This window comes from Echiichthys vipera (assembly GCF_963691815.1).
Source record: "Echiichthys vipera genome assembly, chromosome: 5".
NCBI lineage: Eukaryota > Metazoa > Chordata > Actinopteri > Perciformes > Trachinidae > Echiichthys > Echiichthys vipera.
Window position 1 is genome coordinate 10,690,171 of NC_139830.1, and position 27,232 is coordinate 10,717,402.

General features: G+C 40.4%; 1 protein-coding gene across 2 annotated transcripts in view; it reads right to left on the reverse strand.

Moving 5' to 3' along the window:
* veph1 (ventricular zone expressed PH domain-containing 1) overlaps window positions 1-27,232 on the reverse strand; it is a gene marked incomplete at both ends in the record, with an annotated part of 68,352 nt that overhangs the window by 742 nt on the left and 40,378 nt on the right. For both annotated transcript variants that reach the window (XM_083914446.1, XM_083914447.1), the window contains 4 exons: window positions 2,926-3,062; window positions 15,812-15,929; window positions 25,891-26,025; window positions 26,362-26,501. In XM_083914446.1, coding sequence (XP_083770572.1) covers window positions 2,926-3,062; window positions 15,812-15,929; window positions 25,891-26,025; window positions 26,362-26,501 — 530 coding nt within the window. The remainder of the gene's footprint in view (window positions 1-2,925; window positions 3,063-15,811; window positions 15,930-25,890; window positions 26,026-26,361; window positions 26,502-27,232) is intronic.

The following is a 27,232-nucleotide window of genomic DNA, read 5'->3' on the forward strand; positions in this document are numbered from 1 at the left end:
CTTTGGTGACGGATGTATTGAAAGCTTTCGTTTGTTAATGTGAGGAGGTATAGAAGTGTGTGTGTTGCACCACAGCCAGTCTTCCTACTCCGTCTTTAGTTATGTGGTTATAACCACAAAACCAAAGACTTAAGTAGTCTAGTTTAGTTAGACTCATGGCAACTGCCCCCATCCTTTCTGTGGTGTGTGTGTGTGTGTGTGTGTGTGTGTGTGTGTGTGTGTGTGAGACATGTTCACAGTTTTACCTCCTGGCTGGCTGTGCTGAGGGTCTGATGTTTCCCACAGTGAATTCATGTCAGTGGGTTCATGCAGTGATTCAAATGGACACTTGATTGATTTTAGCCATATGGCCTATGAAAATGATAGCCTAACCAGAAAGTCCTTTAAAGTCCCACTCCAGACATGTTTTAAAGTATCTAAAACTTCTCTACTATGACTAATATTTTGTTTAACATGTTTTTTCCACACAAAAAACTCAGAGAAGGGGCTGGAAGCACATCTACTCTTTCTCCCTTATTGAGAAATTCTGCATCTGGTCTCGCCACACCCACCGCTGCTTGGGCTCGCCCTCCTGCTCGTACTAGCCTATACCCTAGGTTAATGAGCAGAGGCCGAGGAGCCTGAGGAGAAAGAGAAGCACACAATATCAAGATGACTAAACACATCAGAGAGAAACAGCCATAGGCCTACATGTTTGAGCCGGCTGAGCAGTGGAGCGCTGTCTCATGGTATGGCGGGTGCAACTCACAGAGCACGGCGGGTGGATGGACGGACACGGAGCCCGGGCTATATTTACAGTTTTAGCGTCAGTTATAGGCAACTGAGAAAGTCATGGAAGTCTTTTTTTTTTCATTTAAGTTGCATTACAACCCGTTTGTCCATTTGTAATACAAAATGATAATACATGTTAAACAGAACCTTTAATATAAAACAGGATGTGCCAAATTTTGCCACAGTAAACTGGATAAGGTGTATACTTATTTTCTTAATCCGTCTCTTTTTTTTTCTGTTTTCCTGTAGAAGGACTTGCCAAATTAAAATCCAGGCCTGCCTTTAGTTTGGCATCACCTTTTGTCTGTTCCCAATTAAGGAGGAAACACAGTATTCAGTGGAGGAAACACTGGGCAATAAGCTAGAGTATAGAAAAAATATGCTTCACTTTAGAACATTTGATGCACTTGGTAAATGCTTATGGAAATAAATGCATTAATTTGGGCACCACAGTGAGATACAATACTTTGCTTTGTGTGGTTTTGGGAAATGATTCAAAGCTCTTAGTGTGTCAGAGCTGCTCGATCATTCCATGTGATGGAAACAACACAGTTTTCTATTCTTAATCTCATTCCCCATTTGGGAAAAGGTCTTTCACAACATACCAACCACCCCTAGAACATGCTGGCACAGACGGACAGAGCTACAAAACAAAGACACAAAACCTTTCCAATTTGTGGCTGCTGCAGGAAGAGGAATCCATTCCATCTGGATAAGAGCACAAAGACTATTGTTTGGAGTGAAAAAAGAGCTCAGATCTACTTCTGCATTTCAACCACCAGAGAATATCCCACTGTTTCCAGATATTCCTCTGTGATGTCGTGCCTTGTGCTATTTGTTTGGGAGCCGATTGTATAAACATGTCTAAAGATCCAGAGGACACCCAATCTCCTGCTGAAATTACTTCAATTATAATTAATTGTTTCACTCTTGAAGACGACTGTCATAAACCTGGATATAAGCATGGAGACACAAAGCTGTAGTAAAATTTCCCAATAAATCTGATTTTCTCACGAACTGAGCTGACTGAAAATATTTTTCTTTGGTCAGCTGTGTAAAATCAAACTTAACCTTATTTTATAAGCAGACTTTTTTTCGCTCAGTGTTTGGATTTCTGTACACAATTCTCTGATCAGTGTCCTCAGCCTTTGTCACCAAGTCGAGAAGGGAGTTGGGGAAAGATTTGTGTTGCGGAAACTCAGAGGTGAATCTCCTCACCTTTGCTTAGATAAACTGGAATGGCCGGCTTCCAGTTGTATATCTATGCCAACCGGTCTGGTTGCAGTTTACATCCATGTCTGTCCAGACTTACATAACATATATGTAGTGAAGACTTTGAAGAAATGTATTAGAAAGATAGTGATTGTATTTTTTGTGCGAAACGTGGATGCTTCACACACATCTTCAACCCGGCAGCACAGAAGACCTAAACAATCACCACAGTTTCAAGATTAGTGTCACCAAGTCAGTACCAGACCAAATGCCTCCCCTTCTGCTCCTGACAACGAATAACAGTCAGAAATGAATGAGTGAATTTGACCGTATAATTTTGTGTGAAATGTTGTCATTTGTGTAGGAAGTCTTGAGCTATGGCCAAAAATGCTTTTTTGTGAGGTCACAGTGACCTTGACCTTTAACCTTTGACCTACAAAATCTAATCAGTTCACCCTTGAGTCCAAGTAGACATTTGTGCTAAATCTGAAGACATCCCCATCAGGGGTTTCTGAGATATTCACAAGAATGGTACAGGTGCATAGATGTACGGACAAGCCGAAAACCTAACAAAATGGTCTTCTATCACTCAAACATACTGTACAAGGCTGTACCTTGGGCTCTGTGTTTGCTACTTGTGCGTAATGATATCTGCTTTGAGTTAAAGTGGGTGAGAGTGAGTCATGTTGCTGCAGCATCATGCTTTGGCCTTGGGAGTCCCCCAAGAGTCCTTCCCGGGGCCAATGTTTGTTACAGTCGGATTCACCGGATGCTCCTGAGGGATAGTTGATCTTATCACGAGATGAGATTTCCACTGTTTCATACAGAGTTTCATCATGATTCAAATGAAACGGAACAGGAAACATTAATGAAGATTTTCTGAGTGAGAGGCCAGGGACAGTGTGCATGTGTGAGGAGGCTTCATTTCCATTAGCTACGTACTGATTTGCCTCTCCGGAAGAGTAGCTGGTTTCCTGCCAGGGTGAAGTAGCGGGTCTTCCAGCGCTTGATGAACTTCCAGCGGACTTGTTTCTCCTTCAGCTTCCCCTCGATCAGAGGCTGTCCCTCCTGGTTCACAACTAGAGGGCCACACAAACACAGAATGACAGACAGAGAGGGAGACAGGAACGAGGTAAGAAACAGAAACAAAAAGAATAAAAGATAGGCGGACATATCAGTGTTCTTTTTATGTTATAGCCCATTTAATTTGGATCTTAAAGGTCTGCCCCTTTGAGTCACTCATGAGCTGGTAAGATGGTCTCACATCTGAGACTTGAGCCAGCCAGTGGACAGTACTGTGTTCATGAGCTACGTTGCAGAAAGATAAACAATAAGTAAAAATGGTGGTCGCAAAATAAATAAGGTGTGAAATGTTCTGCCACCAGCCAGTAACTCCCAAGTTTCTAGCCTCAAAAGTTGATTCAAAGTACCACAGGACAGGCCAGATGCAACCCACGAGGCATTTCATAAGACCCCCTACATGGTTAGAATTTATTATTACATCTGGCTCGCAATATTTTTCCTATTTGGATTTCCCAGCCAGTCTTTTAGTTTAGAGTAATTATTTCTTATTCTTGGCAAGGCTCTAATATCAGAGCGTAAAAGGCCTTTTATTTTATATAAAATGTCTCTTTTTGAACCCAAAAACAGGGCTGATCTGGAGGACAGACAGCTCCAGTAAAGTGGACAACTGATTATTTTTTCATGGAGTTTAATGTGACCACTTCCTGTCTCATCTGCAAAAAAAAAAGAAGCTGTTGTTCTTAAGGATCTGAGTGACATTACTTCACTGATGTAGAGAAATATAACTTAATGTAGAGTATTGTTTAGATTTTCATCAATTAACCTAACAGCTGCATGACTTTGGACTGTGGGAGGAAGCTGGAGAACCTGGAGAGAACATGCAAACTCCACACAGAAGGGCCCCAGCCCGGATTCAAACCAGGAACCCTCTTGCTGTGTTTATAATTTATGTGGTTAAGTGTTTGTGGTTATCGGCTTGAGGATTACAGTGAGAAAAAAGTATCATGAAAGAAAACAAGGTTTAAATCACAGTTGACTTACTCAACCTCGTTATCTAGAAATGTTTAAAAAGTGTTGAATGTCAAGTTTTTCCTTTTTTATATAGAATTTTATAGCTGTAAAAAAGCTGCTTCTTGTAGCACATCTAACTTTGAAAAAACATGTTTCAGAATAGAAAAAAAAACAGATAAAGGTCCTGTACTCGACATTCAGAACACGAATATGGCAGCAAACAAATATTTGTTATTTAAAGATAAAGTAGAGAAATGGCATCCTGTGCAGAGAATTAAGTCACTCTCTGCCCCTTCTGTAACTTAATGTAGAGTATTGTTTAAATTTGGTGTTTATTTAAGTTAAAAAAAAAAAAAAAAACACCATCAACTGTTTAAGCGCACCCTCCAGGATTGAGAAACCTATGGCCTGGTACTGTAACATAGTCTGGAACCTCTCTGTTAATTCAGAGCAAAGAAAGGGTGTTGAAAAAAATTGTGGCCGGGTCACAAACTTTGTCAAATTATAGCTTAACTGTACAATAAAATGTGTTTCTGAAAACATTTCAGGCAACACAGAACCAGAATCTTGATTCATTTTTGATCAGTGCAGCCTAGTTTGATTTGAGTTTTGTTACACGGTATGTCAGTTACGCTTGGTAACTACATTCAAGCATTGCGCTCCCCTGTCAGTCACCGTCTCAAACCTTAACGTTTGTGATTGGCTTGCCCAGGATCTGGCCGGCTGGAAATCGGTCTGAATGGGAGGGGGGTCAGACACATGAGCCAGAGCGAATTAAATATGAGACCGGCAGATTTGTCTGGTACCCAGGTTTATACCACAGGGAAATTAATGGAAACCCATGGCTGCCTGCAAGATATAAAGCATGTGTTAACTGAAAGGATTATGGCAGGCTTTAGACATGCACTGGGAGCTACAAAAAATACATGTTGTATGTATGTATGTATAAATATGCAGTACAAATGCACATATATGGTGCATATAAGCCAGAAAGACCTTGAAGTTGAGAGTCACACTTGTAAATATCAGTGAAGGCACTAAACTTGGTGAACTCCACAGGTCACAAAGCACCTGCCCTCTTCACGCTCCCATTGCCTTCTCCAAATACAGCTAATGCTTTTCATTTTCCTTGACTTTTATTATTTTTTAGTTTCTTAGTTGTAATGTTTATGCACTTTAAATTTAATTTCCGTGAAATTGTGGGATACAAACAAACTTATCACCTTACAGTTAACATTAATGACTTGTTCAGTTTCAGTTTTCAGTTTTTTGTCTCTGTATGTGTGTGTGTTGGTGCGTGCGTGTGTGTGTGTGTGTGTGTGTGTGTGTGTATCTATAATTGTATTGGATCAGTGTGTTTTGATCTATGGGTGTTTTGCTTGAATACAAATGACCATCTTATTTTTTTCTGACCAACATGAAAAAACAAAGCAATTACAGGTTCATGTTCAGTAACTGACTGTGTGATATGTGTGACTGGGTACTCGCTTTTTGTATCCAGGACGATGAGTAAAGCAGTCATTACTGTAATCTGACCAAAATGTGTGCGTGTGTGTGTGTGTGTGTGTGTGTGTGTGTGTGTGTGTGTGTGTGTGTGTGTGTGTGTGTGTGTGTGTATGTGTGTGTGTGTGTGTGTGAATGCGTGGGCATGTTGCAAAGATGATTCACAGAGGTGCCGGACGCCAAACCTTCAAAGGTCATCTGTTTCACGTCACTGTAAATCAAATAGCCTTTAGGTTTTTTCGCAGACGGCCAATCTATTATTTATAGGGTTATAAACACATTATTTCAGGGTCTGGTAACTTTTTATGGGCATTTAATTATATTTTCTGACGTTTTGTAGACAGAATGATTAATTAATTACTCAAAATATAGTATATTAATCACTAATAATAATAATAATAATCTCTAGCCCTGAACATAACACAATAATTGAGAACACAATGCTATTCAGGGTTGTAACAGAAACATTGATTCATTCATTAAAAGTATCATTCATTCATCTTCAACCGCTTATCCCGGGGTCGGGGTCGCGGGGGTTGCTGGAGCCGATCCCAGCTGACATTGGGCGTGAGGCGGGGTACACCCTGGACAGGACGCCAGTCTATCGCAGGACACATAGAAACGAACGTAGACACACAACCATTCACACCTACGGGCATTTTAGAGTCATCAATTAACCTAACACGTGCATGTCTTTGGATTGTGGGAGGAAACCGGAGAACCCGGAGAAAACCCATGCAGACACGGGGAGAACATGCAAACTCCACACAGAAAGGCCCAGGCCGGGATGCGAACCTGGAACCTTCTTGCTGTGAGGCGTCAGTGATCAGATTTATTAGGCAAACAAATCCAAAATGATCTCCAAGGTTTCACTACAGTATCACTACAGGTAAGTGAGATTTTTTTTAAAAATACATTGACAGTCGTAACATTGGTAAACGTATGAGGGATATTACACTGATGATTCACTGGGATGCCAATCATCTCAGTAAATCATTTGCATTCTTTCCAAATTATCTGTCTGTGTGTGTCGTGTCGTATTGTTTAGACAGATAGGATGCTTATATGCAACTGGACACACGTCCACCATTATGGCGTGACAGCTTGTCTGCATCATCTAACAAATATTTAAAACATTTTTTGTTGGGGGGTGGGGGGCAGAAGTAAACTTGTCTGGGGCATAAATCACGGTGTCTCGTGCCGTCTTTTTGCTTTGATGCAGACACCTGGAAAGTGATTCCTGGATTTTTGGTCAGCCTTGGGCAAGCACCACAGTTCACGACACCTCGTCTGAGACACTCTGACGTCAAAAACAACGAGACGAGGACACACACTGAGTCACAAACAAATACAGGAGATGTCTGCTGAGGTTTGCACTCGATAAGATCCCGATGTGTTGTCAGTATGTTTCTGCTGCATTTATGCTTCTGTTAGCTCAACCCAAACACAATTTATCTTTCAGTCTGGATCTCATTAAGGCCTCTCTTCCAGTGGCTCTTTTGAGCTTCATGTGAGTAACTGACATGATTTCAAAACTGTGACAGTAGTCAGGTGTCCAACCCAAATAGTCAGAGCCTAAACGAGCCTAATTATGCCCCTCATGTCCATTTATCATCTTCGGCTGGAGCCGATCCCAGCTGACATTGAGCGAGGAATGGACAAGATTCCTCACCCTGGACAAGATTCCTCACCCTAGACAGGACGCCAGTCTATCGCAGGGCACATAGAGACAGGCAGAGACTAACAGCCATTCATACTCCAATTCACACCTACGGGCAACGTCTAACTTTGCAAAAACATGTTTCAGAATAGAAAAAAAAAGATAAAGGTCCTGTACTCGACATTCCAGAACATGAAAATAGCAACAAACAAATATTTGATATTCAAAGATAAAGTGGAGAAATGGCATCCTGAGCAGAGAATTGAGTCACTCTCCCTCCCTTCTGTGCATGTGGGTCCCCTCCCATTGGCCTTGGTATCTGACGACCTTGGAGTAAAGGAGATCAGCAGGAGATCACTGCTCATATGGAGGTTACTTGCTGATAACACCTATGTCCCGGTGGGGAAAGTTAACATTACAGCTGATGGGCCGAACTCTTCCACAGAAGCCAGGTGTGTGTCTGAGCTAACCATGGAGCTAACTAATGCTCTTTTTGCACTGCAGCTGTGAGCAATGTTATCCCTCCCTGTTTCCTCCACCGTCTCTCTCCCCTCTCTCCCACAGACCTGGGTAGTGTGCAGGGCAGAGTGGCAGCAATTAGCTAGCCAGTGGGAGCACTAGTGCCGTTGTTATTTGTTCAGTATTTCAAGAAGCCATTTTTAATGGAAAGCAAACAGTCTTACTTGGCTTGGTTTTAATATAAAGAACATACACTGTACAGCGCACGCACGCACGCATACATGCACGTACACACACACACACACACACACACACACAATCACACACACGATTAAGAATTATTAGATTGTCCACTCTAGTAAAGATATAAATGACACAAGGGATGAAATATTGAAGGTTGACTGTAGAGATTTGCAGATGAACATCATAAAACGATTATCCTTTATTGTCAATAACAAGGTATTAGCTAACATGTGTCCTTATGACCACAACCCCGCCTGAGGATATTACCAGAATATCTAACAGCACCCTTGAGAAATGCTGTGTTAAATCATTAAAGAACATTTCTCCAACCCTCATAACTCCATCTGTTGTAATGACAGTTACTTAAACTTTGGCACGGCATGATGAACGTCTTTCTTTAGCCAGGGAATCTACTGAATTTGCAACTTAATTCCGGGAGGTGAGAATTTCTGTCCGGCGTGTCTTCACTGATTGATGGAAAAATGATGGAGAATCTTGCGAGGGGTTTTCCATCTTCTTTTTCTTAACAGGGGATCTGTCTTCCAGACATGAGTGAATGTGTGTTCAAATCCACATGTAAAGGCATGAGGCAGGGAGTCTATACATGCACTTTTTAAAACTTGGTATATGTTTGTCGACAAAGTCCACTCTGGGGTATTACATTTCTGTTCTCTCTTGTTTCTGGTGGTTTCACACAAACCAGTAGGTAATTTGGTGATCAGGTGATGGCAGTGTGCATGCTGAACCTTCGTACCTTATTCTGGCATGTCCACACACACACACGCACACGCACACACACACAGACACACACACACACACACACACACACACACACACACACACACACACACACACACACACACACACACACACACACACACACACACACACACACACACACACACACACACACACACACACCTCTGCTCATTACTGCTCACTTCAAAGGCATTCCAGTAGTTCAACACAACAGTATATCATAAAGCATCACAGAGTTGCAGTAACCACTGGCTCCAGTTTGGCATTCACAGTGAAAAACCCTTCACCTTTTTCTCTTTTTTCCTTTACCATTAAAATACACGAGACCAGCTCCTTCCTTCTGTGAGTAACCTCTGTAGTAATCACAACATGCCACTCAGGCAAAGTCAGCAAGTTTTTGCTATAGGAAAACAATATAAAGCACTGTAAAGTGAGATGTTGGCCGGTGGCAGCTGGTAATGTAAGCAGCATGCGTACATGGTAAATAAATAAATAAATATGCAGAGTGTTATGTGCTGCACTTACAAGGAAAATACAAAAGTGGGTCACCTAAACGTGAAATCCAAATTGCACTGGATCTGAAGTCAAGCAGTTAGTTTTAGTGAGATCAGATGAGTCATCATTGTCATTAACTGTAACTTGACCTAATATACTGGCCGTAGCTGGACAGCTTTCAGTTAATAAAAAAGTTTCCAGCGGACAGTTGTCTGTTTTCTTGGCTTTATGGACATTTGCATCTTGGTTAAAAACCTGTTCATGTTTCAAATCTTCATAAACCCTTTGACTTGTGTTTCATATACATGAGACATTTGGATTTGCAAAGAGTTTGTGTCCAATATTTGATGGTATGGCTGCAGGCACTCTGTGCGTTCACTCACCCAAAGATAAAAGTGCTGCAGACCTTTTCAATTAATTCACATTGACTCCAACATGAACCAAACTTGGACACATCTAGAATCTTTATGTGTACAACTTTGAAAAGGTATATACGGTATGTATCTCTTTTTTTATTTGTTTAAACTGAGAACATCTTTCCTGTAATTATGGTTGTATAGAAGTAGCCTCATTTAGTTTTGATTGCAAACTGCAGAGTAAAAATGTGCCCCATGTTTGTTTGTTTGTTTTTTTACTGTTGAGTAATTTAGTACATTTTCTGCAAAATGCCACTCGATGGGTCACACATAAAACACTCACAGTATACAGTATATTAAAGCTCCAGTGTGCAGGATTCAGGGGTATCTAGCGATGAAACTTCTCCTGTGCCAAGCATGTAGGGGATTTAGCAAAAGAAAATAAAGAAATAAGTGAAAACCCTTGACCTTAAGCATCTTGTGAGACTAAATCGCAAATCCTGAGTTACCGTCAAGACACGACCCTCTCTATTTGTAGAACGGCTTATTCTAAGGTTAGAAAAACACAACTTTTCTTATTTTCTGGTAATTATACACTAAAGACAACATACTTATTGATATTATATTCCATTTCTCCCAATAGATCCCCCTAAATCCTACACATTGGACCTTAAAGTGAATCTAATTGGCTCAGAAAGGGGTCTCACATTGGTCTCAGGCTCCAGGTCCTCTTATACATAACGTCTCTTTTTCTATCCCCCTACATTTGCAGTCTGACTCTCAACGGCATGTAATCAATCAAAGGCAAAAACAGAATCTCTTAAGATGTCGCAGAGAGCAGCTGCAGTCAAATGCTGGACGTAACAAATGTGGTACCAAAAAGCTACACTCAAACTTGTACTGTAACGCACTTGTAAAAATGTTTTGCAAAAACTGTTACGTATTCGTTTTCCTCAAAGCTATGTAGCTGACTGCTGACAACTGACTAATGATCATCTGCAGATAATGTTGGTTCAGGCCACTGAGTTCATCACAAAAATGCCAGGCCTGATGGGGGATAAAGGTCACATAACAGGACTACTGACTGCCAAGTAGCATTAAGGGATTCCAAGTCCATAGTACTCAAGTGCACATGTATGTGCACCTACAGTATACGTATGTTGGCTGCATGCTCAATTGGATTGTGTTCAATAAAAACTTTCATCAGTGGCTAAAGCTCCGAACAGCTGACAGATTGTGTTCGCTACAGCTTTTATGAGTGATGTAGTATGTGCAGTTTTAACATGTTTAATGAAAGTGATGTCAGCTCTGCAGTTACAGGAGGTGTGTCTGGGCCTAGCTTAAAGTTATCAAGTCAGTCTGCTTTGAGTTTGATTCTGAAGTTATCACTTGTCAGTCGGATTTAAGTTTGATTTTGTAGTTATCAAGTCAGTCTGCTTTAAGTTTGATTCTGAAGTTATCATTTGTCAGTGTGGACACATCAGAATTTTGCGGTTTTCACTACTACAATGTTGCATCTGTGGCTTTTGGTAACGCAACCACATAAAAGTCTAATATACCAAGCTTTTTTCAACATCATTACGTTTTTATTTTATTTTATTAGAGGGCACAGAGGTCCGGGGCTCATTCCCAAGAGATCCTCGAATGCTCAGGTCTAAAGACACGCCTGTGTTTCACAGCGATGTGCTGAGTTAACTGAGTGTGGCCAAATTATAAGTTGGGGATAGTTGAACTTTTAGTGGTCACTGCTGCTTGGTGTGGTTTCAGCATTATACTATTGGGTTAAGAACAGGGAGATTACTTTGATGTTACTGTTGAATTAACCTTTATCAATGCCATGCACACCACACATTATTCGATTTATTTTCACTGTAGTAGGGTGGAGGCAGAAATCTTAATAACTATTTGGCTAGTTACTATGAGGGGTAAGTGAGGAAAATATATGTTTTTTTTTTTCTCATTTGGCTGGACTAACCCTAGCCCTTTGCCTTCACTTTTTAATCTACTTAACGTAATTTTCATACATGCAGGGCTGCCTCTCGGGGGGGAGGTCAGGTGACATGAAGAGCGACAAAGTATGCGTAACAAGGAGATCAGGGATGGAAGGATGGGTCCAACAAACACCAGACTTTCACCGAGGAGACTGCTGTCTGTGTTCCATATGAAACCATATTTTAAAATAATGCATGTAATTTAAATTACATAACAAACATACTTCTTTTAACTCAAACCACAATATTTCTTCTGAGTAGCTTTGTTAACCACAATATAATAATAATGGGAAAGAACTATCATTCCTTCTCTAAATCCTCCCGTAATGAAGAGAGACTTGCATGAATCTGAAAGGTAATCATCTGTTCCTTGCAGTCATTCAGCTGGCTCAGTGCTCTTTTGGCTTTTTGTACTGTTTGGACCGGGCAGGATGACGTTTGTTTACTTCTGCCCATGTGTGCGTTTGTGTATTTGAAGAGACGGCTGACGACAATGACATGGATGACAGAGAAAATGAAAAGCTGTGAACTCAGCTCAATGACAGATTCCGTATTAATAAAGCGAGGGAAAAGTAATTCTATGATCATTCATCACTCACTAAATCATCTTTTTACTTCACCACTGACGACTGACTGTACAAGCATTTCCAAGTGAATTAAATTGAGCAGTGTTGTGCTCACTGTGCTTTCAGATGACTTACTTTGTTAAGCATCTAAAACTAGTTAAACAGCTCATCTAACACTGTAATATAGTGTCATACACCATGTCGATTGCCACACAGAGTATTACTCTCTATTAGCAGCATTGTATTGGGCTGCAGTGCTCCAGGCAGCGGAAAAGTATCACAAAAGTTCGATTAGAACAGATGGCAGGATAAACAGTAAATGTGGAAAATAAGGCAATAAGCTTATTGAATTGTCTCTAATCGTGAACATTTCCTCTACTGCCAGGGCCAGTGAGTTTATTAACTCTGACATACAGCGTAAGAGTGAGTTTCTCTAACCTGACTCTGAACTATTAGTTACATTAAACAGTTTACTTTTATTCAAAGGTGTCAGGTTAGAACTGGGGCCATGTAGATATGATGTTGAGTGGTGGATTGTGCCATAATGAAAAACAGCAGCACCATATTATAGAGAACAATAATAACTATTGGTTTTATTAGATACCCTGTGTGTGAGTTGTGTAATGTATATTTCTAACAACATTTTCATTTATATTCCGCTGATTGACAGTCGGTCGAGTAACGTGCCAGTAAAGGTGGAAATGCCCTAATAAAAAGGCAGGAAAGAAGAAGACTTATACCTCACAAACATGGATGTTAACACTAGCTTCAATTTTTCATTTCTTAAATTGTAAAAAAGAACAGTGTACAAGAACCTTTAAGTTTAAATTAATTTGGTAAAGTATTCTAATACATGAGTGTAACTATTTCTGTATTGTTTTATTTGGAAGTCGTTATCACAATGTTTTACAATAGTTATGTATATTTATTATATCAAAATAACGTAATTTGTTGCAAATAGCCTACAACTGACCACAGACTAAACAGGACCAATTTAGACAATAACAGTGTTAATTTAATGTTCATGTAAGTTCAGCAATTTTGTCTCTTATATGTTATTATTATTAAAATGTTGTATTTTACGTGATGCAAACATGATATTGGCATTACAATCAGCTATCGGCTGCACTCCTCTCTAAATACTGAAAAACCCATATTGGTCGACCACTATTCTTGACATCTGTAAATAACCCAAACATCACAACATCTGGGAGATATTGATGTGGTTATCATCTATAATCCCTCCAAAGCACATAAACGTAAAGATACACATGCACATGCTCACACTAAACTTTTACTGCATCCCACCTGCCTGTTTCCTTCCGACGGCAAACAACTTCCTGCCTCTGGCTTTAATTTTCTGTGAAATACCTGCTGGCTTCTTATTAGCTGCTATCAAACTGAAGAGCCTGAAAACACCATGCTGCTGTGTGGGATTTACAGCTACTTATCCTTCATTTCAAGTCCCCCCCTCTCTTCTCCCTCTCCCTCCATATTTCATCATCTGCCACAAACTGCTCTCCACTCTACCAACTCTTATATAACTAATAGCTGCTTCCATGTGAGATTGACAGAAAGATACATACAGATTTAAAGCCGGTTTCCCAAATTCTGTCACATTTGCTCTCCTAAGGCTAAACTGTCACTCACCGATTTATAGACTCTGTTAAGTCATATCTCTCAACTACACAAACGTTCTTGGTGCTGGGGAGGGATGATTGCAGTAAAGGGAAAATTTGCCACCTGTTTGTTAATGTCCAATCAGTGTTGATTGTAAACGTAGTCAATTGAAGCGCTAAATTCAGGACATGCTATCGAGACTGAGAAAGTTCAGTTCTCCTGCTTGTGGAGCTGTGTCGGCAGTGCCTACATGCGCCAGAATGCATTGTGGGTTTCTGTCAAAACAAAGCGTTGACAGAAAATACTCACTCAATGGCCATCTGCCCTCTCGGCCCGGCTGGTCTCAGTTCCCTTTTCCAGTTTATCTTAAAGATCCTGGAGAAGTCTCCACACCTCTATTTAAATGTGTAGTAACACTTTCGCCCATAGTTAGGCCCACAGATGGGCTTTCTGTGGATTGGTCTCTGCAACAGCATCCACCAAAAACAGCTATGCTGAAATTGGCTGCAGCAGAATGACTCAGTTTCTGTTGACATCGGAGGACAACTGGAGCAAAGGCACCACCAGTTAAAGTTTGCTCCCGGCAGCTCAGGGTCTGGAGGGTCCCCGGCGGCCGTATCCTCTTGCACAGTAAATTCCGCCTCTGCCCCGGCCTCAAATAAATACGGTCAGCCAACACACTGTAATATATATCCTCCATAACTTCCTCTGCACTCATTTTGGGACGCCATTTTTCACTGTTAGGAATGAAGTGAAGACTAGAAATCCAAGCCGAAAAAGACAATAGTTCTTTTGCTCCAACTATGTCACTGTCACGTCACTTGATACAGGAAGAAAAAAACCTTTCTCAGTCAAAATGCACGCACTGAGGAATGCATTGCTTCAATTGACTACATTTACCATCAACACTGATCGGACATCCACATGAAAGGTGGCAAGTCTGAATAGCAAAGAGCCACTGTGCAAAACAGTCGTGCTGTTTGTGTTTTTATGTTTTTTAATGTTCTTCATACATAAGGTTTTTATATTTTGATCACATTTTTTTTACAGTTTTAAGTCTCCGCACGCACGCACGCACGCACGCACGCACGCACGCACGCACGCACGCACACACACACACACACACACACACACACACACACACACACACACACACACACACACACACACACACACACACACACACACACACACACACACACACACACACACACACACACACACACACACACACACACTCTAATCTAAATGTTATTTAAGTATTTGGTCACTATTCCAAGTCTGACTTCATCAAGTGCTCATCGAAGGGGGTCCCTGGTCCAAAGTAAACTAATCAGAAGTGAATCATGATGGCACTGACTGACTGATTACAGGAACCCTTCAAATCAGACTGGCAGCTATTGAATAAGAGCTGCTCTTTGCTCCATTTTCCTTGACTGTTCTGGGAAAAGATTATTCCCAGTGAAGGCATTTTGAATGAAAACATACCATGGAGCTCAGCTCTGCAATGGTTTTAACATCAGACCCCTGAGAAACACAACGGTGCCCAGGAAAGCTGTGACATGATGAAAATGAGAACTTTTAAAATTCCACTTTACTTGTTCATTGCTCTGTTTAGAGAATAAAGGAGGCAGGAGAAAACCCAGAGGAATGTAATTTGTCAGAGTGAGTAATTAGATTTTAATTTATGAGAGAACAATGTGACAGGGTCAATTTATCACATTCTTTCTCTCTGCCTCATTTTTTCTTCAAGGTATTCAAACAGAACAAAAACTAATCTTACAGCAAAAACTACCTGACTTTCACTGAGAACTCAATCATCTCCATGGGTCGTCAACTTTGGAGGTCATGTTAACAGAGTGTTATCTGATCTAATAAAAAGTGTTTATATTCCTAATCCCTGTCTGTGTTTTCTCAATGACGATTCTCATTTAATATGAAACTGATACAACAGAGAAGGTTATGTTCTTGTTTTCCTGCTGCCAAAAAATCTATCTGATCAAAATGTAAAACAAAAAAACAGACTACTGTCAAGAGCAAGAAATTGTTTTTTTCACAAACTTCTCTGTCTGTATGAAACTAACTTACGCACACGCTCAACTATTTGCACTCTAATCATGGTCGTGTAAAGTAATTGTGTACCTGTGGCCTTCTCAGGGTTGTTACACATGAAGCAGAGCCAACCTCCCTCTTCCTCACTGTAGCCAAAGAGGTCAAAGAAACGCACCTCCTCAAGCTGAATCTGGAGACTGTCCAGGTCCTGAAGACAGATGGAAAGAAACAGAATATATATTAAATGTCCTGTAACTACATATTGAACTTTCTATATGGAATGTCTCTATTAATACTGACAATAGGCCTAGGTCACAGCAGGAAAAGCACAATTGCAAATAAAGAGAGGGGGGAGGGGTCACTGCACTATCACTTTACACCCCTGGTGTTGCAGCTGTTGTGATCCCACTGCAATTTGGTTTCTAGTTTTATTTGTTTTTATTCCTGCATATTACACCTGCACAGTGCTCATTTAGCCTAACCTGACTGCACCAAATGTATTCATTTGCATGATTCTCATTTGCTCAGCATATCCATCTGGGAACTCTCGTTAGGAGATCTTTCGGGAAGGGGTGAAAATACTGGTTGCTGACTGGATAAACCAAACATACCAATCAGATCAACGAAGAGTATGACGTACTAACAGTGTGGAGGCAAAGCTCAGAAAGTAAACAACCTGTCGGTAAATGATATGTTATATAGTTATGAAATGTTTGTGTAATGTGAATTTACGGATAAAATGCACAATTTCAGGTGCCCGGTCCATATTCCAACAGAAGGATCCAAGAGAAAAAAAGCGCTTGCGAGCAGCTTGCTTGATAGCTGCACTCATCTCATCCCATGTTGTTTACACTTAACAGTCACTTCTTGTTGCATCACACTTAAATTTGCCGCAAAACCAACGCTGATTCCAAATTTTCTCTTTTCGCACGTTACCAGACTGATCTGCGGGTAAAATACAATTGGAGCTCGCGATATCAGGATGGTCTGGCGAGGCTACATTTAGCCTGCAGTAGGATTGAATTGAAGCTAGAAAAATAATAATTGAATATGACATTTTAATAGCTGTATATACTTCTTCTTTCTCGTGTGCTTCATATAATATCTGCAGAGACAGGAGTATCAATGGTCTACTCAATTCAATTCAATTTATAGTGACAAATCATAACAAAAGTTATCTCAAGACACTGTACATATAGAGTAGGTCTACACCACACTATGACTTATTTATGATTTATAGAGACCCATGGCACATTGTACACCTCTACTTTCACATACCTCTATTGTGTCACCTTTGTCAACTGGTGTACCCACAAACAAAGGATGGGAGAATTTATTTACAGTATGAGGCTTTAGCTGATAGATAATACAGTTAATACTGATATATCTGATCATATTCTCCTGCTATTTCTAGTTTATACTAGACAAAATACTATTAAGAGTCAGAAAAAATGGGAAAAAGAAACGTGTTCTTGCAGGAGAGGTTTAACCAGCCCGCAGAAATCTGTTAAAGCTTCACACACACATATACACAATCACAAGCATATACACACACATGATAAGTGACCCTCAACTCTAAGAGGTACTTAAAACCTTGACATTCCAGTAATGGACTGTGTAACTGTGCATCAGTGTTATGTGCGTGTGTCAGAATAGAAAGTAATGGAAACCTATACAAATCCCCGAAGACCCCCTGCACATGTTAAGAGTTATACTTCACTCAGTGACAGTTAAACCCATGAGATAATACATATTTATTTTAGGCTGGATTGGCAAAAAACAGGGACATTTAAGGAGATGATGGATTACTGTCATCAGTCTTCATGACAAAGAATCTCCTCTGTGTGTGTGTGTGTGTGTGTGTGTGTATTGTACTTGCATATATTCACCCACAGTATTTCTTTGTAGGTGTCTTCATATTGTGATTGCTGCTTAACCTAATCTCTCTATAATGAACAGTTAAAATCACAGTTTAAATATCCTGACCACCAACCTGACAGAATACTCTGATGATCCATTTAAGAACAGGAGTACCATTTCTCACCATGGCAAACGCCCAGAGGGAGCTGGATTTGAAGCAGTCTAAGAAAAACAGGTAGCTGTAATGGCTGCGCTACTAGTGTGTTTGACCTTTCGACCCGTGCCCCTTCAGCCAGTCCTTGATGTTAATGAGCGAGGATGTAAATGTGAAATGCTCTTTTTAAGTGAGTATTCCCATTTAGACCGCAGGGCCTACGTCTACACACACACACACACACACACACACACACACACACACACACACACACACACACACAGTACTGCCCAACAAGCACACATGATTGAAAGAGTGGCAGAACATTTAGATTAATCCTTAGATCAGAGCCTTTCTTTGTGTTGTTACAACTTGAATAATTGAGGTGAAAGAGCCTTGCCTGCGGATACAGATAAACCAGGACCATGTGTGGTGTGGCTGAGACAGACTAGGGGGTTTACGCGAATATCATTATTCTGTTGTGACTCAGGAGACTGAGAGGTCTTCAGGACATTGTGGGAAATCCTGATTATCCAGACGGACAGAGACAGTTCGAGAGAGAGAATGTTGGATAAAAGGTGAAAGAAAGGGCAAGTAGAAAAAACAAGAAAGAGAAATTAAAATGTCCAGAAATGATGACAGTAGTAGGCATGTACATGTACTTAAGTAGTTTTGAGGTACTTCCTCCACTGAATGGTGATCATTTTACACACAAAAGTTTATTCCAGGTGATTTATTCAAGGTAAAAGTTGTTAAGTGATCAAATTGTGCCAAGAAAACTGCCAATGTTGCCACTTGAGGCTAACAAACAGAAATTGCTCCTGGCGTTTACTCACTGGATAATTATCAAACACACTGCCCTTCATTCCAACGACGTTTTGCTCTCAGAAGAAACAATAAAAAGAGACTTTTCTGGATTAAAGAATCCAATTCATGCCTAAAAAATGCCAAGGCAATTAAAATAGCTTTAACATTGTTTGCTGATTACAAAGCAAAGCTGATCTGAATGATCTATTCTCTACAAAGCGAAGACAAGCCAAGGTTATTTATGTAGCACATTTCAACAAGGCAATTGAAAGCAATTTACATGAAACATTAAAAGGACATTTAAAAACTATTACCACAGTTATTGAATAGAAAAGACAATAACAAACATCTTACAGGTTTCAAAAAAATGAATAAAAGTCAGAGCGCAGATGGTAAGAAATCAATAATTATCTGATTTAATGAAAGCCAGCTTCTCCATGTTTAGTTCAGACTCCGGGGACAGAAAGCACGCCTGTCCCCAATAACCAGAAAGGTCTGGATTGTAAATAATGTAGCAAAAAATCTGACATGTTTTAAAACCTAAATCATTTAGTGCTTTATCAGCTATAGTATTTTGAAACACATTTTTTGACAGATAGGGAGCCAGTGTAAAGACCTAAGAACTAGAGTGATGTAATATCAGGCCCCCAGGAGGTTCGCCAGGCTTTGAAGCCAATTTGACATAGTGGCCAACAAGTGGAATCGCAACTATCGGGTCCGTCACGTCACGCCCTCTGGCCCAAAAATACTATTGCCTATTGACTTAAATGGCGAAAAATGTCCTTAATTTAGTGGATACCTTTTCCAAAAACAACAACTTCAGTTTTGTCTTCATTTAATTGAGAGAAATTCAATGCTTGGCACATCCAACCGTTGATTTGTCCAGTGCATTTACTCAGTTTGTGTTTCTGTTGTGTAAATGTGTGTATGTCATCTGCATAAATGTGGTACATTTTTTTGTTGTTTTACAAAATCTGAGCCAGTGGAAGTATCTTGATGATTAACAGAAGAGCCCCCAGAATTGAGCCTTGGGGAACTCCACATGTTATATTTGTCAGCTCAGATGTGTAATTACCTAAAGACACAAAGTAGCTCCTGTTCCTTAAGTGGGATTCAAACCAGTTCAGTTCTGTGCCAGAAAGTCCAACACAGTTTTCCAGTCGTTCAAGTAATATGTTGTGGTCGACCATGTCGAATACAGAACCGAGGAGCAGTAATGCTAAGCCCAAAACTTTAACACGGTCTGTTTTTAAGTGGATGTCACTGCAGAAAAGATTAGTCTCAGTGCTGCGAGACTGTGGCAATAGAAAGACAGAAAAAGAAAGACAATGAGAGACTGGGAGTCAGAACAAAGTCAGAGAGAATACATCATTGCGATGTGAATTATTAAATAAAATAAGTAAACTGAAGTCTGTGTGTGCCAGGCTCACCACAATATAGCAAACCGCTGACAGGCCATAATGCCTTAAGTAAATGATTTGTGTACGATTTGAAAGAGTCTTTAAAAAGAAGTCGCTGTGTTTAGAGTGACAAATGCGCAGCCGGGCAACACGCAAATGTGGACAAACACAACACCATATTTGAGCCATCAGCACTAGAGAAGTGGTTTTAATAAAGAGATGAAGAAACAATGGCTGGATTATGTGAGTCCGGATATAATCTGTCTATCCTCATGTAACCCCCTGTACTATTTCAGTACGCCCACTCTCTCTCCTTCTGCACCTCACACCCCCTCCCTCTATTGCTGTTTGTAAATCATCATTATAATTTGATCAAGATGCAAGATTATAACTGAACACGACTGATTACAACTGCAGACACATCAACAGCAACAATGGAGAGCTGCACTGAATCTGAAAATTATGGTCAAAACAAAATCAACTCTTTTGTTTTCATGTTCAGTATAAAAATGCTATTTTATTGTGAAATAGTAGGATGAGATACTTCCACTGCTTTCCTTGTAGTCTCATCTATTGTTGTTTTTTAAAAGGTGATATTTACACATCAAAGTCTGTTTACAGGTCTTGAGGACTAGGCTACTACTGCATATGTGGTAAAGTAGTTTTTAATTAAGCTCCAGAGAGAGCTTTGAAGTTCGATAAATTGCCTCAAGTGATGTCACTTTGACTGCAAGTTTTAAAATGGAAAACAAATCAGGAGAAAGAGGAGTGCCATAAGTATATACGTATATGTCATAAGTCCCGCCCCCTCCATGTTAGTTGATGAGAAATGGGCCAAACTAAAAAGTCAAAGTACAACTCAAATACATTATTCCCAAAGAAGCTTTCTGTCGATGTAGGTAAACTGATGTTTGTTCAAGTGTTTGTTTTTCTTGTACGTTTAGTTTCAATTAGTTATTTGATGCTATAAAAACAGGGTGAAACGTCGTGATTGACAACCGCGATCGACTCGCATTTGGTCAGGCGGTTGCACGGACATCACTTTGACGACATGACTCTAGCGCCCAATCACTACTGCGCAGACTCTGGTTGCAAAATTACAACATGGTGGTGCCCATATCTGGGATATTTTGGCTTCACTCTTGTGCAGTGGGAGGAAATGGAGCCACGACCATCGTTATAAGCAGTCTGTGATCATAACACATCCAAATCTCTGACCCAATTGTTTTTAGGCAACAGGTGGTTTTGGTGTGCAATAAAAAAAGATGATATCTCTGGTACCGCTGCATCAATTAAAAACTTTTTTTAAACCGTCCATCATGAGTCATTGTTATAGGAGTACAATGCAAAATCGTTGGAGTAGTCTTTTAAAAACCTGAATAAAATCTTAATTTACTGCAAAAATAAACTAATTCTGAGCTGATTTTAAAGAAAAGGGGAAAAAATCTCTTTAGCAAATGTGTTATTTTCATTTTCACTTGATATGGCACAAAATGAATTTAACATTTGAGCTGTGCAAGTATAAAGTCAGTTCCAGGGCATGCTAGTCCGGTTGATGTGGTTGCATAAGTTCTTTAGAACCTGAGACGAGATTAAATAGATCAAATAAGAGGAGAGGAGACGTGTGGTAATGAGACGAGACAAAAGGAGAGGACAGCAGAGCTAGCCAGAGGACAGAGGAGCTTTTTTGGAGGTTTCCTGAATAAACGTAACCAGAAGAATCGAAAGAACAGAGGGAGGTGGAGGCAGGAAGAGGAGTGGAGAGGGGAGTGTGAGTCAGGAGAAAGGTGAGTGGATGAGAAGTGGGAGTGTTGGAAATGGGAGTGGATGAAGGCAATAAACAAGCTTTATTTCTGTCTCTCTTGACGTTCATTCTCAGGTCTGTCTCTGCATAAATCTACCGTGTTCTACAGAGGCAGCCGTACTCATATGTAAACCAGATCATGTAAGTCCTTTTGCTCCTTCATGCTCTTGCTTTAGTCTTCCCATCCTGCCCGTATTTTTTGTGTCTCCAAATGTCTGTGTCTAATCTCGGTCTTAGCTCTGCCTTTAGCTTGACTTTATCTCTTCGTATTCAGCCTTTCTCCTTCATCCTCTTCCTCCAGCAAACTTTATCTCCACCAACGTTGCATCAACAAACGCTCTCACTCACTAAACAAAGACAAATGGTGAAACAATACTTGTCAAGGCCCTCCCTTCTCAGGCTTCCACATTGCTCCCGTCATGTCTCACACCATGTCTTCCCTCTTGTCCTCTTTCTCTTCCTCTTTTCTCTTGCCACATCCTCTGTGAAAAGGATTTCACAATATCCTATTTTATTCTACCTCTTCATAATCCTACCCCCTCCCACCATCCTCCTGTCGTCCTCCTTCATCAGTGTTGGGTCTCTCCACATATCAGATTTTTTTCCTGTACTTCTGCTTTTCCTATAATACCTTTGTCCTTTGCTCTCCTTTAACCTGACCTTTTTTTTTAACTCTTAATTCCCCTTTCTTCCTCTCCCCCTCTTCAAGATTCGATACTTCTCAATCCCTTTTTCTTTCATGCGTTATCTTAATCACTCAATACCTTCATGTATCATGTCATCTTGGCCATAATGTCCTGTTATTTCATCCTTCGATCTAAACTTTCCCCCCTCATTCTGATTTATGTCTGTTATGGTAAATGAAATGATAGTGCAGCTCTTTTGTACGGCTCATTTAAGTTTAATCTTTATCTCTTGACCCCTGACCCACTCTTCAACACTTTACTATTTAACTAGTAACTGTATCATCCCGAGTACGTCGCATCCATCATTTTTGCTCACAACATCTTTCTATTAAGCCCTTTAGTGTCCTTTTAAATCTCCCTGTCAGAACAGACATAACCGTTAACCTTGTCTGTCTCACATGTATAAAAGCTTTCGTCCCTTTCGCATCTCTTCTCGTCTTCATCCACATGTGTTTCTGATTGGTTGACAGTGACAGGAGTGAAGCTGTAGGACTAATGGGGGGGGGGGGGGGGGGGGATAAAGGAAATTCGGAGCATATGGATGGAGGGGAAGGTCGCGGCCTTCTTCTTCCCTCTCTCCTATTAAATCTCATCTTCTCTTGTCTGTGTTTTTTCTTTGTGCTCCCTGGAAAATGAGCCCGAACCTATTTAAATTAAAAAGAGATCTCAAAACCCTTGGTTTATTAACAGATGAAGAATGTATCCCCTCTCTAAAATGCAGAGATGATGTCCTACCATCTAATTTTGCACACATTTCAGATCATAAATAGAAAAGTTGGTAAATATTGAGAAGTTTCTTCTTCCCCAGCAAAAGTTATAGGATAACACAAATGATTTCAGACTGTACTTTCTTTTTATTTTCAGTTTGCCACAGAATCTATCCCCTCTCTAAAACACACACATGATGTCCATCAAGTGTTGGATTTTGCACATATTTCAGTCATAACTAGTTACTTTGGTAAATATGGAGTAGTGTCTTCTTTCCTAGCAAAAGTTACATGGGGACACAGGGTTTTTTCAGACTTTGGCCAGCTCCCTTGACGCGTGTCAGGTGCAAGGTCTCGTTCATTGCTGCTCGCAGCTTTAATTAGTTACATATTCTATTCATTTCCGTGTTAATAGAAAAATTATTTGAGAATTCATTTTTTCATTCAATCATCTTCAACCGATTGTCCCTGTCAGGGTCGCGGGGGGCTGGAGCCGATCCCAGCTGACATCGGGCATGAGGCGGGGTACACCCTGGACAGGATGCCAGTCTATCACAGGGCATATAGAGACACACAGAGACAGACAACCATTCACACCTACGGGCAATTTTAGAGTCATCAATTAACCTAATGATTAATAAAAAAATACTGATGTTTAAAAAGACATCAAAAGTCTTTGATTTGGCTTGTCCATCACTTGGCAGGGTCATTGGGTAGGTGTCTGTTTAAAATGATTTAAGAATTTAACTAGTTAAGATACATACCTCATTGTACCAGAGGGCAGTGTGAGGCAGAACAATCACTTAACCTGCAGAACCAACTGTATTAAACTCAATGGCACACAGCAGCAGCAACACGCTACGATGGAGTCTGTGTAGGAGCTCTGCTGCGCCCCGCCTACGTACACTGTGCTTCTGTTCCCCATATCATTTGGCTGTTACATGTATTAGACAAAAAACATTTGACACAAGCATAAGAAGTATTCCCCCAAAAAGTGATCTGGATTACATAATAAATCAAAAATTACACACTATTTAGTGAGCTTTAGAGGTGCAGGTAGGTGGATTTTGTAATTTTCGCTGAGAGCCAGGCTAGCTGTTTCCCCCTTTTCCGCTCTTTATGCTTAACTAAGATAACTGGCTTCTAGCGTTAGCTTCTAATGTTTCCTATAGACATGAAAGTGGCAATGATCGTCCCATCTAACTCCAAAGAAAGCAAATAAGCAGGTTTTCAAATGTGGAACTATATCTTTACGGTAGAAGTGATCCAGTTGGTGCCGGGTGAGAACAGCGGGAAGCATATTTTACTGAGCTGGTAAATCAGAAGTTTTACTGGAGACTGATACAGTGAAAACAGTAAAAGCAAAAGTTTATGACCATGTTTGAACTGCGAGTCTCACACAGCACGAGTCTTCCTGCCCTGCAGTGGAGGAATTTAAATCAGTGCATTTACTCAAGTACTTATGTAGAAATTTGAGGTAGTTGTACTTCTTCGTCTTTTCTTTTCATGGCACTTTCTACTTCTACTCCACCACAGAGGAATAAACTGTGCTGTTTACTTCACTAGAGTGCTCTGACAGCTTTAGTTACTTTACAAATTAAAATTCTAAAATTCAGGCATTGTGAAGGTGTAACTTTGTCTCTGGATAACTGGGAAGGCCTTTCTCGCTGTTTACAGACTTTTTACCAACCGAACAATCAGTTGATTAATTATTTGATCCAATCATTGATCGTAATTTGCAGTCCTCTGCACAAAATTACAACATGCTGCTTAGCCAGCCTTAGATTAATGTAATAATAAACGATTAATACGATTAATATGTAACAGTATAAAACACCCAGTGGGTCATTTTCTGCATTTGGCACTTTTACTTGTAATTCTTTAAGTACACTTACCTGATTATACTTATATACTTTTACTAAAGAGAAATTTTCAATACTTCACTCGTATGATAAGTATTTTACAGTGTAGTATTAGAACTTTTACTAGTAAAGTATCAGAATACTTCCTTCAGCACTGCTGTCCTGTGTACAGTTGGTTGTGTTTTTGAATAACTGGGTATGTTTATGCTCCATATGGTAACCATAGCTGATCTATCTGAATGCAGCCACAACACACGTTTAGAGAAAGACAAACCCCAGCTGTATTTTCATTGTGGGTCTAATTACAGTATTTCCTAGCCACCACTTAGCTTGTCACATTATGAAGGGGCAGCACGAGGAACACCAACCACATCAACGCACGTACAAAAACAGACGTATATACGTACACACACAGTTCTGTCTCATTCAGTCAATCTTTCACACCCACGCACACGCGCACACACGCTCACACACGCTCACACACACAGACACACACACACACACACTAAACTAAAATGAGGAGTCGGGGTGAGCAGAGGCCTTGTATACAGAACTGTCCATTTAGTGCATTCCTTATTTAAACAAAGTGGATGCTGAACTTTGACTGGTGTTTTTTTCACTACCAATGACTTCGTCCACTCTGCTGGAGACAGATAGGGGGAAACAGCATGTGCACACACACACACACACACACACACACACACACAAACACACACACACACACACACACACACACACACACACACACACACACACACACACACACACACACACACACACACACACACACACACACACACACACACACACACACACACACACACACACACACACACACACACACACACACACACACACACACACACACACACACACTGTGGTCCAGTACCTTCCTGTGTGGGGTAGTGTGCTGTGTCATAGCCATGGGGAAGCTGTGAGCTCCTTTAAGTTGTGTCTTCTCCCAAAGGGAGGCGAGCCTCTGGACACACTCGTCCCTGGAGCATAGAGCGACACTGGACTTGCTCTGGTAGAACGAGAAAGGAAACAACAGGGGAATAAACAAAACTACATTAAACACAGATATTGTTTGGACAGAGGCAGAGGAAAGTATGGACAAAAAGGACAAACAAGAGGTTACGAAAACAAAGCTACTCTTGTTTTCCCATTTGAACAAATGCCACCATGTTTTGCATTCCAGGATATTTCCTTAACTGTAAAGCTCTTCATATATTTCCAAATACGACTAAGAGGCTTTCAGAATCTGCATTTAATCTAAAGTTTATATTTTCGGTTTTACTGCTAAATGAAAAGTTTGGGAAAAGACTTCAGTGAGCAAACCAGAACCACATTTTCTGTGCACCTGTAGATGTAGCAGCATGATGTGTATCCAAAGATGAGGCTGTCGGCTGGTGAGGTTGAAACAGGACTTGGCGTACAGACAGTAGTGACCCTTAAGAGGACAGGAGAACGACAGCTTGGCCACACACCCTCGACTTGAATCTGTCACACAGACACACAACAAACATAAAAATGACAAAATCTTTAATGTCTAGCAGATGCTCAAATATAATTTCCAAGCTAAACCAGAGTCTTTCTCTGTGTGATTATCTCCGTCCCATGCACATATGGACTTGAGTAACCTTGGGAACATATTTACAGAGTGATTCATAGCAAAAAAAAAATAAAGCCTCGAGAAAACGTCCTCTCTTCGCACCACCACCTCCCACGAACTCCCACCTCTCAGCCAGGGAGAAGAAACCAGTGGGGCCAACATTTTCTGTGCTTCACAAGGAAATCCTCTGCTAGATCCAAATGATGGTCAAAATTAAATAATGGTTTCTTTTTAGAGTGCTTTATTTTAATTTTTTTTTTTATTTAATGCCATAAAGTAAAAATGATAAAGACTTGCTTTGAGCTGTGTGGTAATAATACGTAGCACGTATTAAGGCTTAATACATGGTCACGCAGATCTGACTACATGAAATCCAGAGAATGAAAACAAGAATGTGTCAGGAACGAAACCATAGGCTTATACAAGGGACCTTCCCACAACTTAAGAAGAAAAACAAGAAAAATACCACAAAAAAGAGAATGGACTTTGTGTAAACGGGGTATAACTTAAATACCTTAAAAATGCACAAAACCAATTATCTCAATTTGTAGGAGACGATACGAAAGGTAATTGTTTTGACCACATGTGTGAACTACAAAGTGTGTGTGTTTATCCCTGC